The sequence below is a fragment of the Puma concolor genome, chromosome E4, assembly GCF_028749965.1.
Source record: "Puma concolor isolate L17-30 chromosome E4, mPumCon1.1.hap2, whole genome shotgun sequence".
Lineage (NCBI taxonomy): Eukaryota > Metazoa > Chordata > Mammalia > Carnivora > Felidae > Puma > Puma concolor.
The window spans coordinates 37,569,968-37,591,660 of record NC_141683.1 but is presented as its reverse complement, the minus strand read 5'-3'; the positions used below and the strand labels follow the sequence as shown (position 1 = coordinate 37,591,660).

The following is a 21,693-nucleotide window of genomic DNA, read 5'->3' as shown; positions in this document are numbered from 1 at the left end:
CTCTCTGCAGCCTCCCGTGATGACAGTCTACTCTTCCAACAGGGCTCCTCCTCTTAGCCCATGCCAGGGATCCTCTTCCCACTGTCCCTTTACCTAGAGGCCAAAGGTCCTCCACCCTTTCAGGTTTAAAGAACACCTGAAATAAATACAGTCTGGTCGACAATACTTTAATACACTTCTTTAATACACTTTAATACACTTCTTTAAATACCGTAGTTCCTATGGAATTGGCAAATAGGAGGACAATATCCATATAAAACAGAAGTTGGGTCGGATTTTATGTACTTTTTCTTAGCCCCCAAGTAAAAGCATCCAAACACAAGGCTCACTGGCAGAACGGCCCTACATTACTGTCCAGATACCCACTCATCCCGTCCCTGGCTCCCACTGGCCCAGCTGAACCACATGCTCTTAGAGGCACCTTGGGCACACTTCTCCACGACCCTGGGTAGAACAACACCACAAAACAGGGACCCAGAGCCACCCATCTCAGTCACGGCTCAAGCCGTGCAAAGCTGGCAAGTACTTCCCCCCACCTCCCTCTGCCCTTGTCTCCAGAGCCCAGCAGCCTGGGCCCCTCCCTAGGGCCCCTTCCACCATAAAGGCTGACACTAGACTATTTATTTCCTAGGAATTCAGGGTGACACTTCCCAGTTGTGCTAATACTTTTATTAGGATTGTTACTGTTTCTCAGTGTCCTGGACAGAGTTGTGTAGGTTTTGAATGATCTATCCAACTCTATTTTTTCCATAAATCTTATTGTTTTTGTGTGTGCAATTTTATATAACCTGAAGTTTTTCAAGTTGCCTCACATTTTGGTGGAAACACTTGAATTGATATCAATACTTAAAAGAATTAAACTCTACCCAATGACCTTGAGATTCCTGTGGTCCCTCTTCAGCACTGAGTTCTGTGAGAAGAGACCTACTTACGGCCTTGACCACGCTCATTTACATAGTGTGACAGAGTTTTTAATTGCAATCAACAGAATCCACTCTAGCTAATTTAAGCACAAAAGGAATGTCTTAAAGGACATTAGGTCACCGAATATCTGGGTGGGCCAGCAGATCAGGTCAGGCTCGGAGATGATCGGGCAACCAGACTGCTCTGCAGATGCCAGCGGTGCTGTGGCTATTACCACAGACGTGAGATCAGCCCATCTAGGCTGATCTGGAAGCTGCACTTCTCTCCACCACCCTTACCAGAAACACTTCTGTGGGACCTTTCTTGTGGTCTTTTCTAAATCAAAGTTACCACTCTGATACATCTGAGTGACGGCCTGGGATACATTCTGACCCGAGATACAAGGGAGACCCAGAAAGTGACTTTTGACTTGTGCTTTGAGGAGGTAGATTTCCTATGGCCAGAAATTCTCCAAAAGCGAGACTGTGTTCCAAAGATACTGAATAGCCAGAGTATAGAGGGTCCATGACCCTCAGGAAGGAAATCTTAACACAACTCTTCGCATATACTGACCTCCTGGTACTAGGCTGGTGCCTTACTAAGCTCCTGCCCCACAGCAAGGTGACCCCATTCCTCACAGCCTGCTTGCTTTAGTGTTGTGTCTAATGAACACCAGCTACACAGCATGTACCCTCACTGCAACACAACTGGGTCATAAACGTTGACCAATATTTGGAACCAACCCCACGATTCTCAGGCTGCACTTCTTAATAAGCAATGTTTGAAGGCATAACATTCCCATGAGCACACTGGGATTTTGACAATCCTCCGAAACAAATGATGGAGAAGTAACTCACTACATGGACTCACAGCATCAATACCTATTCTCTGGTATCCCAGCAACTCCTTATTCCCACAGACTGCAGGGTATACCCAATTCCCAGCTCACCGAGGATACTGTCACACACTCTTTCTTCTCATTGGGCTGAAGCTGTGTGGATGCAAATGAATCTGCTCTAATTAATACGAAAGTGTACATCACTGCAAATGTTGGTATTATTAGCACTGGTGATGATATTCCTCATGAAGGATCCTCTACTCTAGTATATTAATTAACAGGCTGTACTATACATTTTCTATTGAAGCTTTCTTCTTCAGTAGACCAATGCCATCGTCCAAGTGAGGACTTTCAACATGCTAGGATACGCGTGCATATGTCCGTTTTGACTACAGCTACACTTTCCCAGCAAACTTCCTAGTCACTCATTTCCGAGTTACTGCTTAGAATCTTGGCCTGACTTTGACCTTCCAAATGGCATGGAAAGCCTTGCACGGCCTGGCCCAGGACAACTTCCCAGCCTCACTCCATGTTCCAACCACAAGGACCTTCTTTCTTTTCTTTCTCGTGGAATACACCCTGACCCTCCACCCCAGCTTTGGGTATGTTTTTCCCCCCACCCTTGACCCCAAGCATTGCTTCCTAGGGGAACCTTCCCCATGGCGGGCTCTCCCCTAGCCTGATCCCACCTAAATCAGGTGCTTTGTGACACACACCTGTAGGACCATGTGTCTCTCCTTTTTGGCACTACTGGCTGCTGTACCTTTCCAGACATGCATATGCTCTTTGACAAACACTTCTTTGCTCCTAAACCCTAAGCTCCATGAGTGTAGGAACTATGTTCCTTTTGCTAACTACTGTGTTTCAAGTACTGAGTAGGGGAGAGTGGGTACCAAGACTGATAAATAAGTGAATGGATCCATACATTTAGAATGATTGATCTCACCCAGTTGGCACTTATTTGCTTGGTTTAACCCAAAATTTTGAAGTATCTGTCTTCCTACGGCAACATTTCACAAAGGGGAAACTGAAGCAGTAATATTAAAAAACTTGCTGGTAAAGCCATATAACTAGTAAGTGCCAGAGCTGGCTTGGATTTGGCCTACAGCCATCTCTAACCTATGGGCACAACCACCCGTTGCCAGGTGCTCAAAGGAAAATGCACAAGAAACCAAGCTCCCAGTTCTGGCCTTCAGAGGTGGCAAGTATGATGACAATGATGATGGCGATGACGACAACTAACAATTACCAAGTGTTCACTCCGCTGAACGCCATTTAAGCACTTGATGTATATTATGCCATTTAATCCTCAAAAAAAACAAAAACCCGTTAAGTAGGTATCACTATTAATACCCACTTACTGATGTGAAAAGTCAAGCACGGAGCTGCCTAGTTGCTCATGGAGTCAACAGTGATGCAACCAGCTCTCAAACCCAGGCCGCCTGAGCCCGGACCCCAAGCCACTGACTGTGGTCAGCAAGACAAAGCGCGCCCGTGGGGGCATCTAGCTCTTCCAGGGAAGTCAGCAGGGCTTAGCAAAAGAGGTGTCCTCCAAACCAGCTGCCAAGAAGGCCTCTGCAGAAAGAGGGGACCGGCATGCACAGAAAGAAGAAAATGAACTAGCAAGTCTTGCTCAGGGAACAAAAAGAAATTTAAAGAGAATGCTCACGGGGCTGTGAGGTCTTAGAAAAAGCCCTGAACAGATGCCTGAGGGAGGAGGGGGCTAATTAAAACTGATTTTTGTTTCTAAGCTATTTTGATTCAATGCCCTTGGGCCCGAGGGGACTGACTGGAAAGAAGAAAATAAAGGTGAGGTTCACAATAGAAGGCAAGTGAAAGATGAAGTGGGTTTCAGTTATGGTGTATGAGCATGTGCAGTTAATATCTATAGGAGGAACTAACAGAATTTAGGAACCAAAATGGATATGGGGCGTGAGGAAATAGGACATTTCCAGAATATCCCCAGGGCTTCTACTCTGGTTGATGGGGGGGTGGGGGGGGGAGAAGAGTAGGGTTGGGACATGAGGGGAGGTAAATAAGGAGTCCCATTTGAGGCAAGCTGAATGGCTAATAAGGTAGAAGCTTATCATTCAACTGGGCGGGCAGAAGTACAACAGAACACCCAGCATCTCTACAAGGGAAGTAGACAAATGGCATTATCATGTAGACCAGTGTTAGGCCAGAGAATGTTCTGTGATGACAGAAATGTTCTATCTCTGCTCTGCACTGTCCAATAAGGTAGCCAGTAGCTACACATGGCTATTAAGCACTTAACATGTTGCTAGTGCCACTAAGGAACTGAACTTACAGTTGTGTTGACTTTTAATCATTTATATTTTATTTATAATAAATAATATAGCTAGTAGCTACTATATTGTAAATCTGGACAACACAAGTGGCCCTCTAGCATTAAACACACCAAAGCTGCTTATCAAAGACTGCTGAGATTGGAAGGGACCTTGGAGTTTATCGGGTAGAATTCTCTCATTTCACAAATAAGGAAGCTGAGGTCCAAACAGGAGAAGACCCTTGCATGAAGTCATTACAGCAAGAGAGCAGAAAGGCAGACTACTGCCATGGTCCTCTGCATCTGATCCAGTGTCCTTGCCACTTCGCGGACTGCTTCTGTTCTGATGTAAAAATAGCTGCAGTTCTGACTCTGGCGTGTGGAACTGAAGCAGCTCATGGGCGAAGCCGAGTAAAGATCACACACTCTCTCTGCTCCACTAGACATACCAAATTTCATTGGGTAAGTAACCCCACCAGATATTTTCACTGCAAATTACAGAACCCACTCCGATTAGTTTTAATATGAAAGGGATTTATTAAAGAAGGATCAGCAATTTGCACAGTCTCTGAGAGAGGGTCTCAAAGCCAGGCTTGGAGGCTATGCAGTCAGGACAAATCACACTACCACTGCTGGAGTAGTGACGGGGACCCTACCGTGCCTGCCACTTGGCTCAGGGGAGAGGCTCCCAATCACCAGTGCTGGGTGAGAGGCCCCAAACCCGGACCTCTGCCTCTCAAAGCTGGAAGGCACTGCCGCCAGGCTCACCAGCATGCATTCCAGGTCCTACCTGCACGTACCTGTTCTCATCGGAGTCTAAAATAGAGGGAAGGGGGATTCTGAGACCCTTCCCACACCGCAGGAAAGCAAATTTCTGGCTTCCATCTGGCATGGAAGCCCCATAGGGCAGAATGATCCCAGGAACTAGAAAAAGAATTCAAAAAAGAGGCAGCACCACCATCATTACTTAACAAATGTCCTGTCAAGTAAATAACCCATCTGCACTAGCTCAGACCGCGTGGATCTCACAGCCTGTCTTGCTCAGCAGCATCCCTGACTCAGAGCTTTTTACACTTAAAATAATGTCTCTACATTGCAAATTTTGTCAATTAATTCACCAGTGGCTCTTCTTGATTTTTTTAAAAGATACATTTATTCCCTGGAACATCTGTATTGATAGAAGCTATGTATGGTAGGAAGTAAATTCTGCATTTCAACTCTCAAGAACATGAAGGGTTTCTTTTAGTTTTCTTTTTTTTAATCTGGGTTTTCTAATTAACAAACCTAATATAGCACAGCCATGAAGATGAAGAATTCTAAAAACTTCTTCCTCAAAAGTGGTGGCAGTAAGACAGAAGCAAAGTAGATCTGAGAAATCTTCTAAGAGCTGAAAATTACTGTAATGTGGAGCATAATCATCAAGGCCATTCCAACCCCCCGGTTCTACAAAGAAAGGAAAGGACCACAAGCCACTCCAAGTGTTTTAGTCTGGAGAATAAATAAGAAAAGCTCTCTTTGACTGTGACCTTGATGGGTGAAGCCGGGGGGGGGGGGGGGGGGGGGGGGGGGCGTGGTTTTTGACAAGAAAGGGGAGAAAACACCAATGCCTTACGTGAGGCCTTTCAGGAGCAAACCAGATGGGACTCTGCTCCAGGCAGCCCCAGGGGGGAGCCAGCATTGTGGATGTAGGAGGCCTCCTGTCCTAACAGTGGCTGACATCCAAGAAGAGAGGCACTGGGAGAGGAGCGCTGAGGGCTGAGAATGGGCCTTCGGAGACCCTGCAGATAAAGTTCCAGGGAAGAGCGAGAGGCTGGGCTTGTAGGGAGCTCCCAAGACAAGATGGTTACTTCTCACCAGGGGAAGGCTGCAAACCTCCATTCTGAGCGAACCTCCTGGAGCCAACCCCACTCTCTCCAGCTGCCCATGCTTCTAGAGAGGGCCTACTGCCACGTTCCACCATGGTTTCATTGCCTCCAAGTTAACACCCATGTGCACAACCATACCTTTTACAATATACCAAGCAAACATAAGCAGAGGGAAATAGAAGGGTAGTTTGGGGCTACTGTTCCTCAGCAGAGCAGCTCTCACAGCAGCTGGTTGTCAGAGAACCTTCCCTGGGGAGCAAGGACAGGCCTGGGTCACCGAGCTCCAGCTTGGGGTGGAGCAGCATGGCAATGGCTGAGGTTTAAGAATCCCAATTTCACTAACTTGCCAGCTCAGCCTGTCACAGTGAGTTTTGAAAAATATAAATCAGGGGCGCCTGGGTGGCGCAGTCGGTTGAGCGTCCGACTTCAGCCAGGTCACGATCTCGCGGTCCGTGGGTTCGAGCCCCGCATCAGGCTCTGGGCTGATGGCTCGGAGCCTGGAGCCTGTTTCCGATTCTGTGTCTCCCTCTCTCTCTGCCCCTCCCCTGTTCATGCTCTGTCTCTCTCTGTCCCAAAAATAAATAAACGTTGAAAAAAAAAATTTTTTAAAAAGAAAAATATAAATCAAATCATGTTATTCCCATACTTACAACCTTCCAGTGGGCTTTAAAAGGGAACCCAATCCTCTCCACAGTCTGGCAGTGGCCTCTGCCTCCAGACTTCTGTGGATTCCTCGCTCCACGACCCCGCAAGCCCCACAGCTTCCTTCCCTTCTATTCCTCACGGGCCTCCTCTTCATCTCAGGGCCTCGGCGCCTGCCCTGCTCCCTGCCTGGAACAGCCTAGCCCAGACCCTGCTCTGGCTCCCTCCTCCTCCTCACTCACATCTCTGCTCAGTGTCCCCAGGTGCCTCAGAGAAGCCTTCCCTATCTTTCCCGTGCAATCACAAATGGCTCTCAGCCTGTGCCCTCCCATCGCCTCATGGGAGTCACTGTGCCCACTGACTTGTTTGCTTGTATATTCTGTCTCCACCCACTGCAATGCAAGCCAACTGATGGCAGGACATTGTCCACCTATCACTGCCTTTCCCCCAGCTCCTGGAAGACTACTAGGACCACTTACTGGTTACAGAAATGGATTACGTGAAAAGATAAGGAGATGGTTACCAATAAGTCCGTTACATTTTTAAGAGTTAAAGTTTATTCATTCAAACATTAAAAAAAAAATTAATGGTACCAGACGTTCAGGCAGCCCCCCTACCCTACACTCTGTGTCCTTGGGTTACTCAGACTGGGAACACTGGGTTTCAGCTCTGTCATGAAGGAAATGAACTTAATCTGTTGCTTTCCTTTTTGTTTTAATGGAAAAAGCATTACATTTTTAAAAAATGAGATATAATTGACATATAACATGTTAAAAACAAGACAACAGACCCAAAATGGAGTTGCTAATGCTAAGCCCCACATCGAGACTTAATCAAACGGAGACTTAACTGCAGTTTCCACTCTCCCAGAAATGGAATCTTAAACCAATCAGGAATCACTACATCAGCACAGGTTAGGTAATGTGACCCACAGACCGCAGTCATTCCCTTTAGCAAAGTAAGCAAAGTAACCCCGCAAAAACCAATCCAGTTTTTCGCCTAGTTTTTGCTTTGTTCCCACTCTCTCCTGGCTATGCAAGTCTTTCATTATATACAGCTCCTCAGGGCTCCTTTCTCTCTGGCTAGATTGCTTACTGCCCTGTTTTGGTTCCTTTTTGCTCAAATAAACTCTTCAAACTTTACACACGCCTCAGTGTATCTTTTAACAAACATCCTATTAAATTTCAGGTACACAGCATAAAAGGCCCAATATGTGTATGTTGCAAAGTGATCACCAGGGTAAGTCTAGTTAACAACCATCATCTCGTGTGCTTACGAATTTGTGTGTGTAATGAGAACTTTTAAGATCTACTTTCTTAGCAACTTTCAGATTTGCAATTCAGTATTATCAGCTGTAATCACCACACTATGCATTACATTCTCCGGGACTTACTGATTTCACAACAAGAAGTTTGGACCTCTCAAAGGGCCCTCTGTACATTAGACACTATGGGGTATTATTGGAAATGTATTCACGAACCAGACCCTGCTCTCAAAAAGCTCACTGTTGAGGAGGAATGTTTGAGATGCGCAAGCTATAGGCTCCAAACTTCCCTGAGCATACGGGTCACCTGGAGCAAGTGGTAATGATACTGATTCCTGCCACCTTGCCCCATCTAAAATATTCTGGCAGAATCCCATGGTCTTGGAAGCTTGGGAGGTAGTGCTATCAAGGGAGAAAGAAGAAGGCTGCTTGGAGGAGGCAGCACTGAGATGGACTTGAGATGGGGCAGGATTTGGATGTGGAGGAGGGATGGGCGAATCAGGCATAGGAAACACACGAGCAAAGGAAAGAAGCCAGGAAATTTGGGAGGGACATAAAGCCGCATTTGGTTCCATTTGGCCACTGCGCAAAGGGAAATAATGGTGAGATGAGGTGGAAAGGCGGCCTGAAGACCAACTGTGGTGGCCCAGGACATGAGGGTATAGTCTGATTTTGACTGAAGGGAAGAGAAGTACCGACTGGTTCTGAGAAGGGAGTGACAGCATCAGGTAAGTAGGCAATTTACAGAAGAGCAACCAGTGGCTCAGAAAGGGTTAATGAGCTACCTAAAGTCACACTGGTGGAAGGAGAAAGGCCAGAACTCAAACCTGCTACTCTGATTCCAGAGGTAAGGGGGTGGGAGGAGAAGGACAGAACTGGCCCTTACTGAGTCCTCAGTGTTTCCAGGCACAGAGCTAAGTGATTAGCATGTATTATCCCACCTCACCACACCTGTAGGAGGTAAGAAGCCTGAGTTTCAGACAAAAGTGCATATCCTTTCTCCAGAAACAGGAAGGAAAGGGTGAGGGGGAAGATGTGAAGGAGACAGACTCAACAGGATTGGGAAACTGAGCAAAGGAACGATGGCGGAAGCAGGGCAGCGCCATGGAAGAGGGGACAGTCTCGTGGAAGGGGGTGGGAAGCCCCCATGGAAGCAGGATAGCTTCTCTTCAGCACCCTGCCTGCATTTTCATTAACTGCCTCTGTCGGGCCTGCTTTGGACTCTGGCTTTCTTCACTTTTTATTTAAAACACTTTGTTACCGGAACACCACACAGATCATTAGCTGCTGGTTTTCATAAACCACAAGTGGAATGAAAGAAAGGTTTAAAAAGAATGCTGTGCTACTGCAGTCGCTTCAGAGAAGATGAGCTTGCAGCAGGCAGGGACAAAAGACACTTGGTGGCTCCCCCAGGTGCCACTTCTCCCTTCCAGTTGCCACAAAGAGAAAATCAGCAGGGCCTAATTAGGACTGCAAAGACGCAGAGTTTAGGCTCACCTCAGGTAGGAGCAGCTCTTAGCACATTTGCGTTTCATGCCACTATTAAAATTTATTTCCTTGGACAAACGAAAGTTGACTTCCACATTATATTTATAAAATTAAAACTCCAAAATCCTAGGGGCACCTGGGTGGCTCAGTCAGATCAATTCTCGATTTTGGCTCAGGTCATGATCCCAGGGACGTGTGATCAAGCCCAGCACCAGGATCTGCATGGAGCATGGAGCGTGCTTAAGATTCTCTCTCACTTCCTTTGCCCCTCTGCACACACACTCTCTCCCTCTCTCTTTCAAAAAAATAAAAATAGGGGCGCCGGGGTGGCTCAGTCGGTTGAGCGTCTGACTTCGGCTCAGGTCACAATCTCACAGTCTGTGAGTTCGAGCCCCGCGTCGGGCTCTGTGCCGACAGCTCGGAACTGGAGCCCGTTTAGGATTCTGTGTCTCCCTCTCTCTCTGACCCTCCCCCGTTCATGCTCTGTCTCTCTCGGTCTCAAAAAAATAAACAAAGGTTAAAAAAAATTAAAAAAAATAAAATAAAAATACATAAAATAAAAAATAATTTTTTTTTAAGTTTATTTATTTTGAGAGAGAGAGAGAGAGAAAGAGAGAGAAAGCATGAGTCGGGGAGGGGCAGAGAGGGAGGGAGAAAATCCAAAGCAGGCTCCATGCTGCCAGCTGTGGAGCCCGATATGGGGCTCAAACCCATGAACCACGAGATCATGACTTGAGCCAAAACCAAGAGTCAGAGGCTTAACTGACTGAGCCACCCCTAAAAAATAAAAAAATTAATTTAAAAACATCTAAAATCCTATGTAACAAATCAGGTATTTTGCCTCTGAATTATCTTATGTGTGTTTAGAATATATACATAACAGTTTTATCTTTCTTTTATATTTATGTACAAAATATTATATATATTATGTACAAAAATATCTACACACACATACAATAACTCAAAGACAAAACGCCTGTATATATATGCATATATACGCATCTTGTGTGTGTGTGTATATATACACATATACACACATATATGTATACACATATACATATGTGTGTGTGTGTATATATATATACACACACACACATATATATATATCTTTAGATGTTTCACATATGCATTTTAGTGTTTCTAAACTCCTAGACTGAATACAGATGCTAATTATCTTCCTATTACCATCTGGTTCTTACTTCCAGGGCCAAATGCCTACCTTCCTCTCCTTAACCTCTGTTTCCAGAGCAGCTTAGAGCCTAAACGGGGATCAACTATCCTAAGGAAAGAGGGAGGCTTATCCCCAGCTCTCTTCCTTCTTCTCAGGAGGAGTCTTTAGCCCAAATTAATCCTTCATTTGACTGCTTGCCTTCTTAAAGGCAGACTCTTTTGAACATTTCACACATCACAGAATCCAAGACATATTTCAAATGATGGTGAGCAGACTTCTTTGTCAACACTATGAATGCTACAATTAACTACAGCAAATGTGGTGGTAGACTTTGTGGTGCTCAAAATAAAGGAGGTTAAAAAACTGCCCTGTGATTCATGAAGCTCAAAACACCAACATTTTTTAGCCCTAACAACCCTTCTATTCTGCGCTAGAGCTAGTTTTATGAATGGGTCGGGTATAGGGTGTCACCCAGGGAAAGCCAAAAGCAGCTTTGTGCCTTTCAGAATTCAGTGAGCCATTAATTCACACATTACTGCAATTCGCTGCCCTCTGGCAATTCAAAGACTCCAGACTGTGCTGGAATCTTAGGATCCCCCTCCAGAGGAACAAAAGGCACCACAAGAAGTGAACAGTTCTCCCATTCTACCTTCTCTCTCACCAGAGCAAAACGCTTCACAGGGGCATACACGGTTTCATACAAACATTAGCATCTCTGTAGGATTAAATCTACACTATATTGAGCACCATTCTAAAAGCAGAATCTGTTTACTCACAGAAAGGAATTTCTCTTCTACTCTGGAGATCTCAAATAGCTTTAGGGCCACACCAGAGGCTCAGTGACGTTTTCTATTTGCCGAAGAAGTATCAGTGGCAGGAGCCCACACTGCGTTTCTGCTAGTCCTGACAGGACATCAAGACACTATCCATAGGACAAAAGTAGCGACTCTGATGTACTCACACATGATCTTTAGAATAAAAATGGAAAATAGTGGTAAAGAAAACTTATTTTGCTATTTACAAAAAAAAAATTCTTATTTGAAATGAATTATATAGCTGAGTATAAATAATATAGAAAAGAAGATGAAAGTACAGGTAGTATTTTTTCTAATTTTTAAATGTATAAGAATAATGGCAATGCAAAAATTGTAAAAGGAAGACAGACAAATTTAATCTTTCAGACATCACAGAAGATGGATGGCTTCAGGTCTTCTTTTGAAAGTCAGGATGACATCCTGTATCACTTAAAACTATTCCCTAATGAGAGGAACTCAGAGAAGGGCAGGAGGGCAGGTACAAAGCAGTTACAGCATGCGTTTGTAAGAAGGGTGCAGCTGCCTACAACTCTGGGTAAAATGGAAAAATGCCTGGGGACGCCTGGGTGGCTCAGTCAGTTAAGTGTCTGACTCTTGATTTGGGCTCAGGTGGTGATCTCACGTTTCCTGAGATGGAGCCTGAGCCAGGCATCGAGCTCTGTGCTAATGTGGAGTCTGCTTAGGATTCTCCCTCTCCCCTCCCCCCCCCCCGCCCCACTCTCTGCCCTCCCCTGCTCACAACTCCCACCTCTCTCTCAAATCAATAAACTTAAAAAAAGAGAGAAAAATGCCTCAGTCAGCAAGAATCCAACCCAACATCACTAATCATTTTTACTTTCTTGCCAAAACTAAACTAAGCTAAACTTAAACACGCTACCCTGGTCTTTAAAATGAAACAGAGCTATTTTCTTCCATAATCTCTCTTCCCAGATTGGGCTTTTTTTTTTTTTTTTTCCTTTTTCTTTTGTAGAGTTACATTAAGAATCCCAACCAAGAGCCTTCTTCTGGGGCTATTCTTAAGTGAGTTGTGATTACTGTTTCCTGAAAGTCTTTCCTTTGATTTCTGTGAGATTTGGAAGGACTGAGGTCACTCGATTTTCCCACAGTCGTCATAAAAAACCAATACCAAAAATGCTCACATTTCATTAAACGTGACAGCTCCTTCCTGCCCCACAGCTCAGTGAAATACCCCAACAGCTTAAAGGGAAGCAGGCCCCTCCTTGCAGTTGCCTGGGCTGGGATTACAGAGAGGGCTCCTGGCTTTGTGGAAATTTATGTCATTCCAGAGAAGTCGACATTGCTTCCATCAACATAAAAGATGCAGCTGATTAATTTCAGGGAGGCTGCAGTTTCTTTTATGGCAAACACAAAGTGTTCAATACAGCCCGATGACCCAGAGTACATGTTAAGAGCTTGTTGTAGCCAATAAATGCAGTTAATTAAAAAAAAATCGATGCCAATTTCTCCAACACCTCCTCTTTTACAAAGGGAATATATTTTCTTCTCGTAGCCAATACAGGGTGAGAAGGATTCAAGCAGCACTGCCTCACTCTTCCAACCCTACAGTTCTCTGCAGTGACTGAAAACAGGAAAATGCCATTGCTCTGTGGGCCGCAAAGACACCACTCCCTGCCTTTGCTTCCCAGCTCCCAGGGCAATCACTCGCTGCTTCTCTCCACCCAACTGAAACCACTTTCTCTAAGTCTAAAGGACACTTAACACCTTCTGGTGACTAAATACAAGAGCCCCTCCAATTAAAAAGAAAAAAATCTCCACTCAAACCACCCTCTCCACCAGCTGCCTGGCCTTTCTTCCTTCTCCTTCACAGCTTAACTCCTCCTTTTTTTTTCTTTTGAGACACACACACACACACACACACACACACACACACACACACACACACACAGAGGGAGCGTGAGCAGGGGAGGGGCAGAGGGAGACTGAGAGGGGGAGAGAGGAAAAGAGAGAGGGGGAGAGAGACAGAATCTCAAACAGACTCCACGCTCAGCACAGAGCCCAACATGGGGGCTGGATCCCATGACCCTGGGATCATGACCCAAGCAGAAGATGCTCAAATGACTAAGCCACCCAGGCACCCCCACTGCTTAACTCCTTGAGACAGTTGCTGCTGCCACTCCATCACCCACCCCTCACACAATGCCCCAACCCGCTTCAACCTGACTTCAAGGCCATCATGCCAGTGAAATAGTTCTCACTAAGGCGCCCATGAGAAACAGTGCTCAGTCCCCTTCAGTCTTAACCTCCCAAGCCAGGAGCAGAAAGGATGCATTTCTAAAGGGAGCTATAAATAAGGGGGTGATACCTCCACCCCATCCTGGGATTCCTAAGAGATGGAGAACTGGAGGCTCCCAGCAACTACCTCCCCCCAACATCTCTACCCTCCAGCTCCCAAACTGGGAGGAGCATAAAGGAAGGAACTCAGAGTCTTCAAATTCTTGACTTGGTGCAGAGTGTATCATGGCCATGGGGGAAGGGGGTGGAATGAGGAGACTTCATCAGAGACTGGGCACTCCTGCAAGAAGGGGAGACTGACCCCCTCATTCCCCAAGTGGATACACAACAAACATGTTGATTTGCTCTGCCCTTACCAGAGCAAAGGAAAGGACAACTGCAGAGAGATGTCAGGGCAGAAAGAAGCCTTACCCCCTACTTCTGCTTGGTTCACAGAACACTAAGGGGACTAGTTAGAGCATCTCACCAGTACCACCCAAAAGGGCCAACCGCCAGGACAAAGGGACCCCAGCACCAGTTACATTAGAAACACTGAACTTCCCCCTTACCCTCCTCCCCACCCAACATAGGAAATGCGGTTGGGTCCCAGAAGAAGGAAAGGCAGGAGGGGTCCCAGAGGCAGACCACCCTTCCCCCCACCTCAAGGCCCCTCACACCATGAGCCTGGCAAGTGATAAGCTCAGGGAAAGCTTTAAATCAAATGCCTGTTTTTCTCATAGTGGTATTCCCAGACATATCCAAGTACGTGGCCCATGACAGGATTAATAATTCTTTGTTGAATAAGTGGCTGAACAGTTTCTTCTTAATCCTTGCCCTCCTTGTCCTTTCTGCCTCATTTTGTTCATTCACTCGAAGCACAAATGTTTGTTGAAGGTTGACTCTACAATCTAATCACAGAAAGGCGACTAAGACACATTCCCTGCCCTCAAGAAAGTTAGTAGAGAAAATAAAGTACAAACTTGCATCTGCCACAAGGATCAGGTGAACAGTGGCATGGTAGCAGGACAAAGTACCAAAGACACTAACTCAAAAATCCAAACCACTCCTGGAAGTGTACCCAGACTGCTTTTATCAGCGTACACATGGAATCCTCATGCCTGCCTTTTCGGTGAACTCTGGTCTTTCATCCCTCCTGCTGTAATGCATTTACCCTTTAATGCATCAAGGGTAGTAGTTAACACACTACCATCTATGTGTGATATCCTGGAGAATGCTAGGGAAATCTATATTCCTTGGGCCTAGGGTGGGCCAAAAAGATTTCAATGCACACCTTTGGATGAGGCCCTGGAGAAATGATGAGGTGTGGGTGGCCTTTCTTGGAACACCACTGTATGTGATGCAGCACGAAGGAAATGTTGTGGGTTTAGGATAAAGGCGATGCCAATGACGCACGTTTCCCTTCAGACAGCATCTTACCCACACAAAGACGGCCCTGCATGGTGGCGAGCTGAACCACTGTAACACCTACCCAGAAAATCACATGGGATTTATAACTGTGTATTAGCAGACTCTTAGAATTAGCATTTACAGTCTCCTATTTGCAGAAAGCAAATCACTCTACATAATTTCTAGTTCCCTTGTAATCACTAGCTTACAGTCCTTCGGAAACCATTATTGCTTCTCACGTGCCTTTCTGACAAGCGTTTTTTATGACCATTTTTCACCGTTATTAGAATAATACATGCCCAATACAAAAAATCTAGAAAATACAGCAAAGTTGACAGCATAAAAATATGCAAATTTTTACCAGCCCTGTTAATATTCTGGTATATTTCCATTTAACCTCTGTTTGATTTAATAGCTATTTGGAATTAATATGCCCCATAAGCCACTCTGGTAAAAATCACCAATAAACTTAGGATATAAACTGCCATCTGTAATCTCTTCCAATTATGAACGAGGTTGTATCTGCATGACTATAAAACAACCAGTAGATTCAACTTTAAAAGCTTAAATTCAATGGAGGGAAAATTGGTGAAGTGGGTTGTTTAAGGTATGAAGGCAAGCTGACTCTCTTCATTTCTCTATTTGTCTTCCCAGCAGCCCAGCACTTGGAACAAGTTTGCCCATGCTTTTGGGAAACTACCACTTTAGCTATAAACCGCTTTACACAGAAGTTCCTCTGACTGTTTAAAAAAAGGATAATTTTGCGTGCAATTCTTGGAGGCCCAAAACACCGTAATGTTAGCAGTGTGTGGGGTTTTTTTTTTTTTTGACAAGTATACAATTGCCATTATTTAACAAGATATTTAAAAAGGATTGTATTTTCATCTCAGTCTTCCATAATAGACATGCTATGCAATGATATCTAGAATTAAAATGATGGGCTTACCTGATTAAGAAATCATGCAGTCCAACGTCAAAATACCTGTTCAAAGAAGACACAGACAAGTATATCAGTAAAAGAAATGCGCAGCAACAGCAGACTTGACCAAAAACATGTAAATTGCATTCAGAGCACGGTGAATAAATCAATCACTCTGTAACAGTGGTTCTCAAAGTATAGCCCCTGGAGTGGGGCCATTACAGCAGCATTACCTGGGAACTTGCTGGACATGCGAATTCTCAGGCCCTACCTCAGGCATACTGATTCAGACACTCTGGGGATGGGGCTCAGCAATTAGATTTGACAAGCCCTCCAGGCAATTCTGATGCAGAACCACTGCTCTATGATAGCAAAAGTGTCTCAGCAAGTCTACGCTTTTTCTCTAGAAAAAAAAAAAGCCACAGGGTAGATTTTGTCACTTTGCCAGTAGGTGAGTCCTTTTATCACACTAGTGTGTTAGATGTTTACTTGCTCAAAAATAAATGAAATTATGTTTTACGAGTACAAAACCATTGGGGCCAAAGGTAAGAACAGGGGGTGGGGAAGCGTCAACCCTGTCCTTCCATGCTCCTCCCAGCTGCAGTCCCCAGAGCATTTTTTTTTTAAATTTTTTGATGTGTGTTTATTTTTGAGAGACAGAGAGAGACGGAGTGTGAGGAGGGGAGAGGCAGAGAGAGAGGGATACCCAGAATCCTAAGCAGGCTCCAGGCTCTGAGCTGTCAGCACAGAACCCAACACGGGGATCGAATTCACAAGTTGCGAGGTCACGACCTGAGCCAAAGTCAGATGCTTAATGGATGGAGCCACCCAGGTGCCCCTGTCCCTGGAGCTTTTTACCAAAGAGCAGCCCTGTCCATAGCTGGGTCTGCCCTGGGAGGGAAGAGAGTAGAGCAGCTCCATGCACTTGCTGGTGAGCCTGCCCTTGTGCCTGGGCCTCTCACCAGGCACCTCCCACCAGTAAGTCCTGGGCAGTGGTGGACCCTTTCACATACAACTTCCCCTGACACCCCCAAATGGGCTGAGTCCATATGAATGGCACTGCCTTGGTTTCTCTACCACATTTGTTCCCCCTACACCTCTAACCACTTAACCAGTGTCCTTCTCTCACCTTTGGGTCTGGTTGTGAGTAAAAAGGCTCGGTGGCCGGAACCGTGATGCTGCTGTCCACCACACATAACCACTACTCCTAACACCTAGAAGGTGGTCACTGTGTCCCACCCAACAGACTGGCCTCCCAGGTTAGCGGAGTAAAGCCTGCCAGAGTAAAGCCTGAGTTACTTCTGTCCCTACAGACAATGAGCAAGAGAAACAGAAATCCCCCCTAGAGTGGGGTCCGACTGCCCAGGCCCTGACTGTCCCTAGGTTCCAGCTCCACCCCTGCCCCGTTTCTGGAACATTCCAGCATGCCTGGAACCTCACCTCACCTGACATCTAGCAGATGCTTACTGACATTAAAGTAGGATGCCTTTGGGTACCTTTAAATGGCAAGCTTCCTTTGTGTACTGAAGCATCTGTTTACAGGTCAATGGACAGAGTAGGTAGAAGAGAGCAACAAAGTTCACTGGATCACTTACCTGAAGTCATTACACGATTCAAGGAAGATACGTAAGTCTTCTGAAAAGAGCTCTAAAGGGAGATGTCCCTGCAGGATTAGCTGATTTGCTTCAGTTGATATTACACTGACCTGAGATGCTAAGTTCTGCCTACAATCATATTTAATGCAAATTAAAAAAAAAAAAAACTGAAATGATCCCTCCTCTCAACCCAAACCAAGGCCATGTTCCTCGGCCACATAAGTAAATATTCATATGACAGATAGCAATTTTAAGATCTCCAGGATCTGCAACGTGGGAGATACAAGTTTGTATAGATTAGAACAAAGATCTCAGCTTCCTTCACTCATCCAAAACCTATTCAGCCCTTTCAATTACATCAGCTACATAAAGCATCAGACTCTGTTGCAGGAATCATAGCATCAAATAGACAGAGGGGATCAGAAAGGACCACAATATGGTGGTGAGGTAGGTGAAGGAAGATTCTGAGGGAGTAATGAACCACCTAATAATATTCACAGAAATGACTATGAAGTATTTAGAAGGTGGCAACTACTGTATGGTGCCCACATACACAAGCCATTGCTGGTGAGGCCAGGGATTGGCATCTCCATTCATCAGTGCAGGGAACTAAAGTGGAGAGGCTAAATAACCTGCAGAGTTCACAGCTAGTAGAGGACAAATCTGGGAGTCAAACTGGGCCCTAAAAGCCATGAATTGCTTACTCTTCCCACTAAAAGCATAGGCTCTCACTGCCTCTCATTATTAATAATTGAAATTCTTCATTCTAAGAACCGGTCCCTTTCCACCTCCTCTGATTTCTGGTTTTCCCACCATGGTTGCCCGGCCCCAGGCAAGCCCACCTCCTGCCTCCCTGGGCACAGCTGCCCTACAAGTGCCATCTATCTCCCTGAGTCTTAGAATCAAGTCAGGTTCTGGGAAGTTATATACCTTCTCTAGGCTGCAGCTTCTCTGTGGGAAAATGGATAGCCCTTATTCATGGAGGGTTATGAGAATTAGGTGATAAGCAAAAATACAGTGCTTAGCACAGTGCTTGGTATACTGTGAGTACTCAATAAATAGTAATCTCCTTCCCTCCAATTTTTAAGAGAAGTTGTGGTTTATATATACAATGGAATACTACTTGGCAATGAGAAAGAATGAAATATGGCCCTCTGTAGCAACGTGGATGGAATTGAAGAGTGTTATGCTAAGTGAAATAAGTCATACAGAGAAAGACAGATACCATATGTTTTCACTATTATGTGGATCCTGAGAAACTTAACAGAAGACCATAGGGGAGGGGAAGGAAAAAAAAAAGTTACAGAGAGGGAAGGAGGCAAACCATGAAAGACTCTTAAAAACTGAAAATAAACTGAGGGTTGATGGGGGGTGGGAGGGGAAGTGGGTGATGGGCATTGAGGAGGGTACCTGTTGGGATGAGCACTGGGTGTTGTATGGAAACCAATTTGACAATAAATTTCATATTAAAAAAATAAAAAAGAAGAAAGAAAGAGAGAGAGAAAGAGAAAGAGTTGTTTTAATGGAAGCCCAATAGTAGGAGAAGGAAGCCACATCGAAAGGACATAACAGATCTCATTATACAGCCCAGAAAGACAGGTGAGGTGATCCAGGGCACAGGGAGGGCCTGAACAGTAGGGTAGAGGGTAGTACAGCTGGAGAGCTGAGGGACAGGGACAGAACTCAGGAAACAGGCAAGGGAGCAGGAAGACCAATTATTCTATGGAGGCCTCATAGGGAGCCTTGAAGTTGGATGTGAGAGCCGGCGGGGAGTGCAGGGGAGCGGGGTCTTGCCACCAGGCAGGGAAGGCATCATCCTATCCTGCCTGCCCTGGCCCTGACTGGCATCTCACTAAGAAGTGCCAGCACACACTGGTGCATGCCCAGCTTCACCTGCCACCACGGTATCCTCTAAAATCTAGGGCCTAAATGTACAGAAGTCAGTGATTGTGACACATGGTGTTTCAGAACATTTCTTCTTGTGCATGTGTGGCTGGTCACGGATGGAATTTGGGGCTGGGACAAGTGGGTGTCTTTAAGCATCCTGTGATAGGCAGGCTTGGGAGGAGCTGACAGTCACTTGGAAACAAATGGAATGAAGAAGGTCAATGGGGATTGGCAACATAAAATGTACCACGAAAAATGTAAGGGGAAGAAAACAGAATTTCCTCACAGGTATTCATGTCTTACTCTTTCGCTACATCAATTCATCTGTGTTGATATTCATTCATTCATTCATTCATTCATTCATTCAACCAAGAGATATTTTGTCAGAGCCTTCTGTGTGCCTGGCGCTGCTCCAGCCCTGAGGACATGGGCGACAATAACACAACAAGGGCCCCACCACGCACGGCACCCACGTCTTAGGTGGAAGGGGTGAACAGTAAGTAAGCCCTCCATAAAGAAGAGAACACCAGAGGCAGAGAACTCACACAGGTGACAGGACAGAGGGGTGGACCACACAGCTGCTCAGGGAAGTCCTCTCTGGCCAGGTGACATCCGGGTTGAGATCTGTATGGTCAGAAAGGGCGAGCAATGCCAAGACCAGAGGAAGAGTGTTCCAGGCAGCAGGACATGCGGGAAAAGCCCCAAGGTGGGAAGGAATGCGGCAGGATGGAGGAAAGGAAGAAGCCAGCATGACTGGGACAAGCTGAAGTGGGGGAGGGAGGCAGGGAGGAGATCTGAAAAGGCTGTACCTAAGGGTTAGGGCTTCATTCCAACATCCATGGGAAGCACAGAGGGTCTTTACCAGGGGAATGCTATTTTTTTCATTTGTTTAAATTTCATTCATTTAGGGGTGTGCTTTGATTTATCTGTGTATGAAAAGAATACTCTGGGTGTCCTGAAGAGAAAGGATGGGGACAGAAGCAGGGCAGGGAGCCGCTGCAGTCTAGGTGACAGGTGACGGGGACTCACCCCAGATGCAAACACTGGAAACAGAGCGGAGACACGGGGATGGATTCAGACATGATTCTGTGGACATGCTCTTTGAGGGAGGGAGGGAAGGAGGGACAGAGGCGAAAAAGTAATCTGCAAAACAACAGAGGGCCTCACAGCCCGCAGTTCCACACCAAGCAACTGGTGGCTCAGCCAGGCCGTGGCTGCTTCTGGAAGCTCCACAGGAATGCTTGGTGGCCCGCATCCAGACCAATGGAATGACAATGTTCTGTGACTGGTTTAATTTGGAGAATTGCTCCCCTGCTGGAAGAACTGTAAATTATGGCAATGGTTTGGGATCTTTTTAATGAATGTATTGTGGTAGAATACACACAACATAAAACTTCCATTTTAACCATTTCTTAAGTGTACAACTCAGTGGCATTAAGTACACTCACACTGTTGTGCAAACACCACCACCGCCCACATCCAGAACTTTTTCAACCTTCCACTCCTCTTTACCATGGTAAGGCTGATTTGGGGTCTTTCCAAAGGGTTCAGGGGTGCCCCCTCACATGGGGCTGTGTCTTTAATTTCAAAACACGAGCCAACCAATGAAGTCTAGAGATCTCTTCTCACTTAGTTTTCCTGTATAGATGTAAAAGATGCCTTCAGGAACTAGAATAATAAAGGAAATATGCTCTTCTTTTTTTATTTTAGAATTGTATGCCAGGCACTGGGCTAGGCCCTCAGTGTATTCCCTCTTCCAGTCCTCACCACCTGCCAAAATAGATCCTTATTTTATAAAGCCTCATGTCCTTATCCCCTATCACATAGCTGGTAAATGGCCAAGTCAGGATCAAGCTGAGTAACAAACGTCAAAGTCAGCACTTTTTCCCTTTCTGTGCTCAGCCGCTGACTCATTTAACAAATATTTACCATGTGCCGGGTAGTGAGAATTCAGTAATGCACAGCACAGAGCCCCTACCTCAAGGAAAGTTGAGCCTAGTAAAGAATGGCGGAGTCAACAAGAATTTCAATACAGTGTGATTGATAACAATGTTCTGCCCCACCCCCCCACAACGGATTGCAAATTCCATGAGGGCAAGAACCAGAGCTGGCCACTGAGCAGATTCTCAATAAGTACCTGCTGAGTGAACCAACATGTGAATGATGTGCTGTAATAAGGCACCGATTCCTCCATCTGCTTTGGCACTGAGCACAGGACATTGCAGATAGAGATGCTTAAAGTGGTTATTTAATACATCAATTACTATGCATAAATATATAAAATACATACCCACAGATGGAAATGAGGCTTCTCTTCTGAAACAAGATATCTATCAAAGTGTAGCACAATACATCTTATCACCTTCTAAGAAAATGATCT

The 21,693-nt window shown here is 45.5% G+C and overlaps 1 protein-coding gene across 6 annotated transcripts in view; it reads right to left on the bottom strand.

The window, feature by feature from the left end:
• HHAT (hedgehog acyltransferase) overlaps positions 1–21,693 on the bottom strand; it is a 319,096-nt gene that overhangs the window by 124,900 nt on the left and 172,503 nt on the right. For all 6 annotated transcript variants that reach the window (XM_086693680.1, XM_086693681.1, XM_025921102.2 and 3 more), the window contains one exon: positions 15,859–15,894. In XM_086693680.1, coding sequence (XP_086549806.1) covers positions 15,859–15,894 — 36 coding nt within the window. The remainder of the gene's footprint in view (positions 1–15,858; positions 15,895–21,693) is intronic.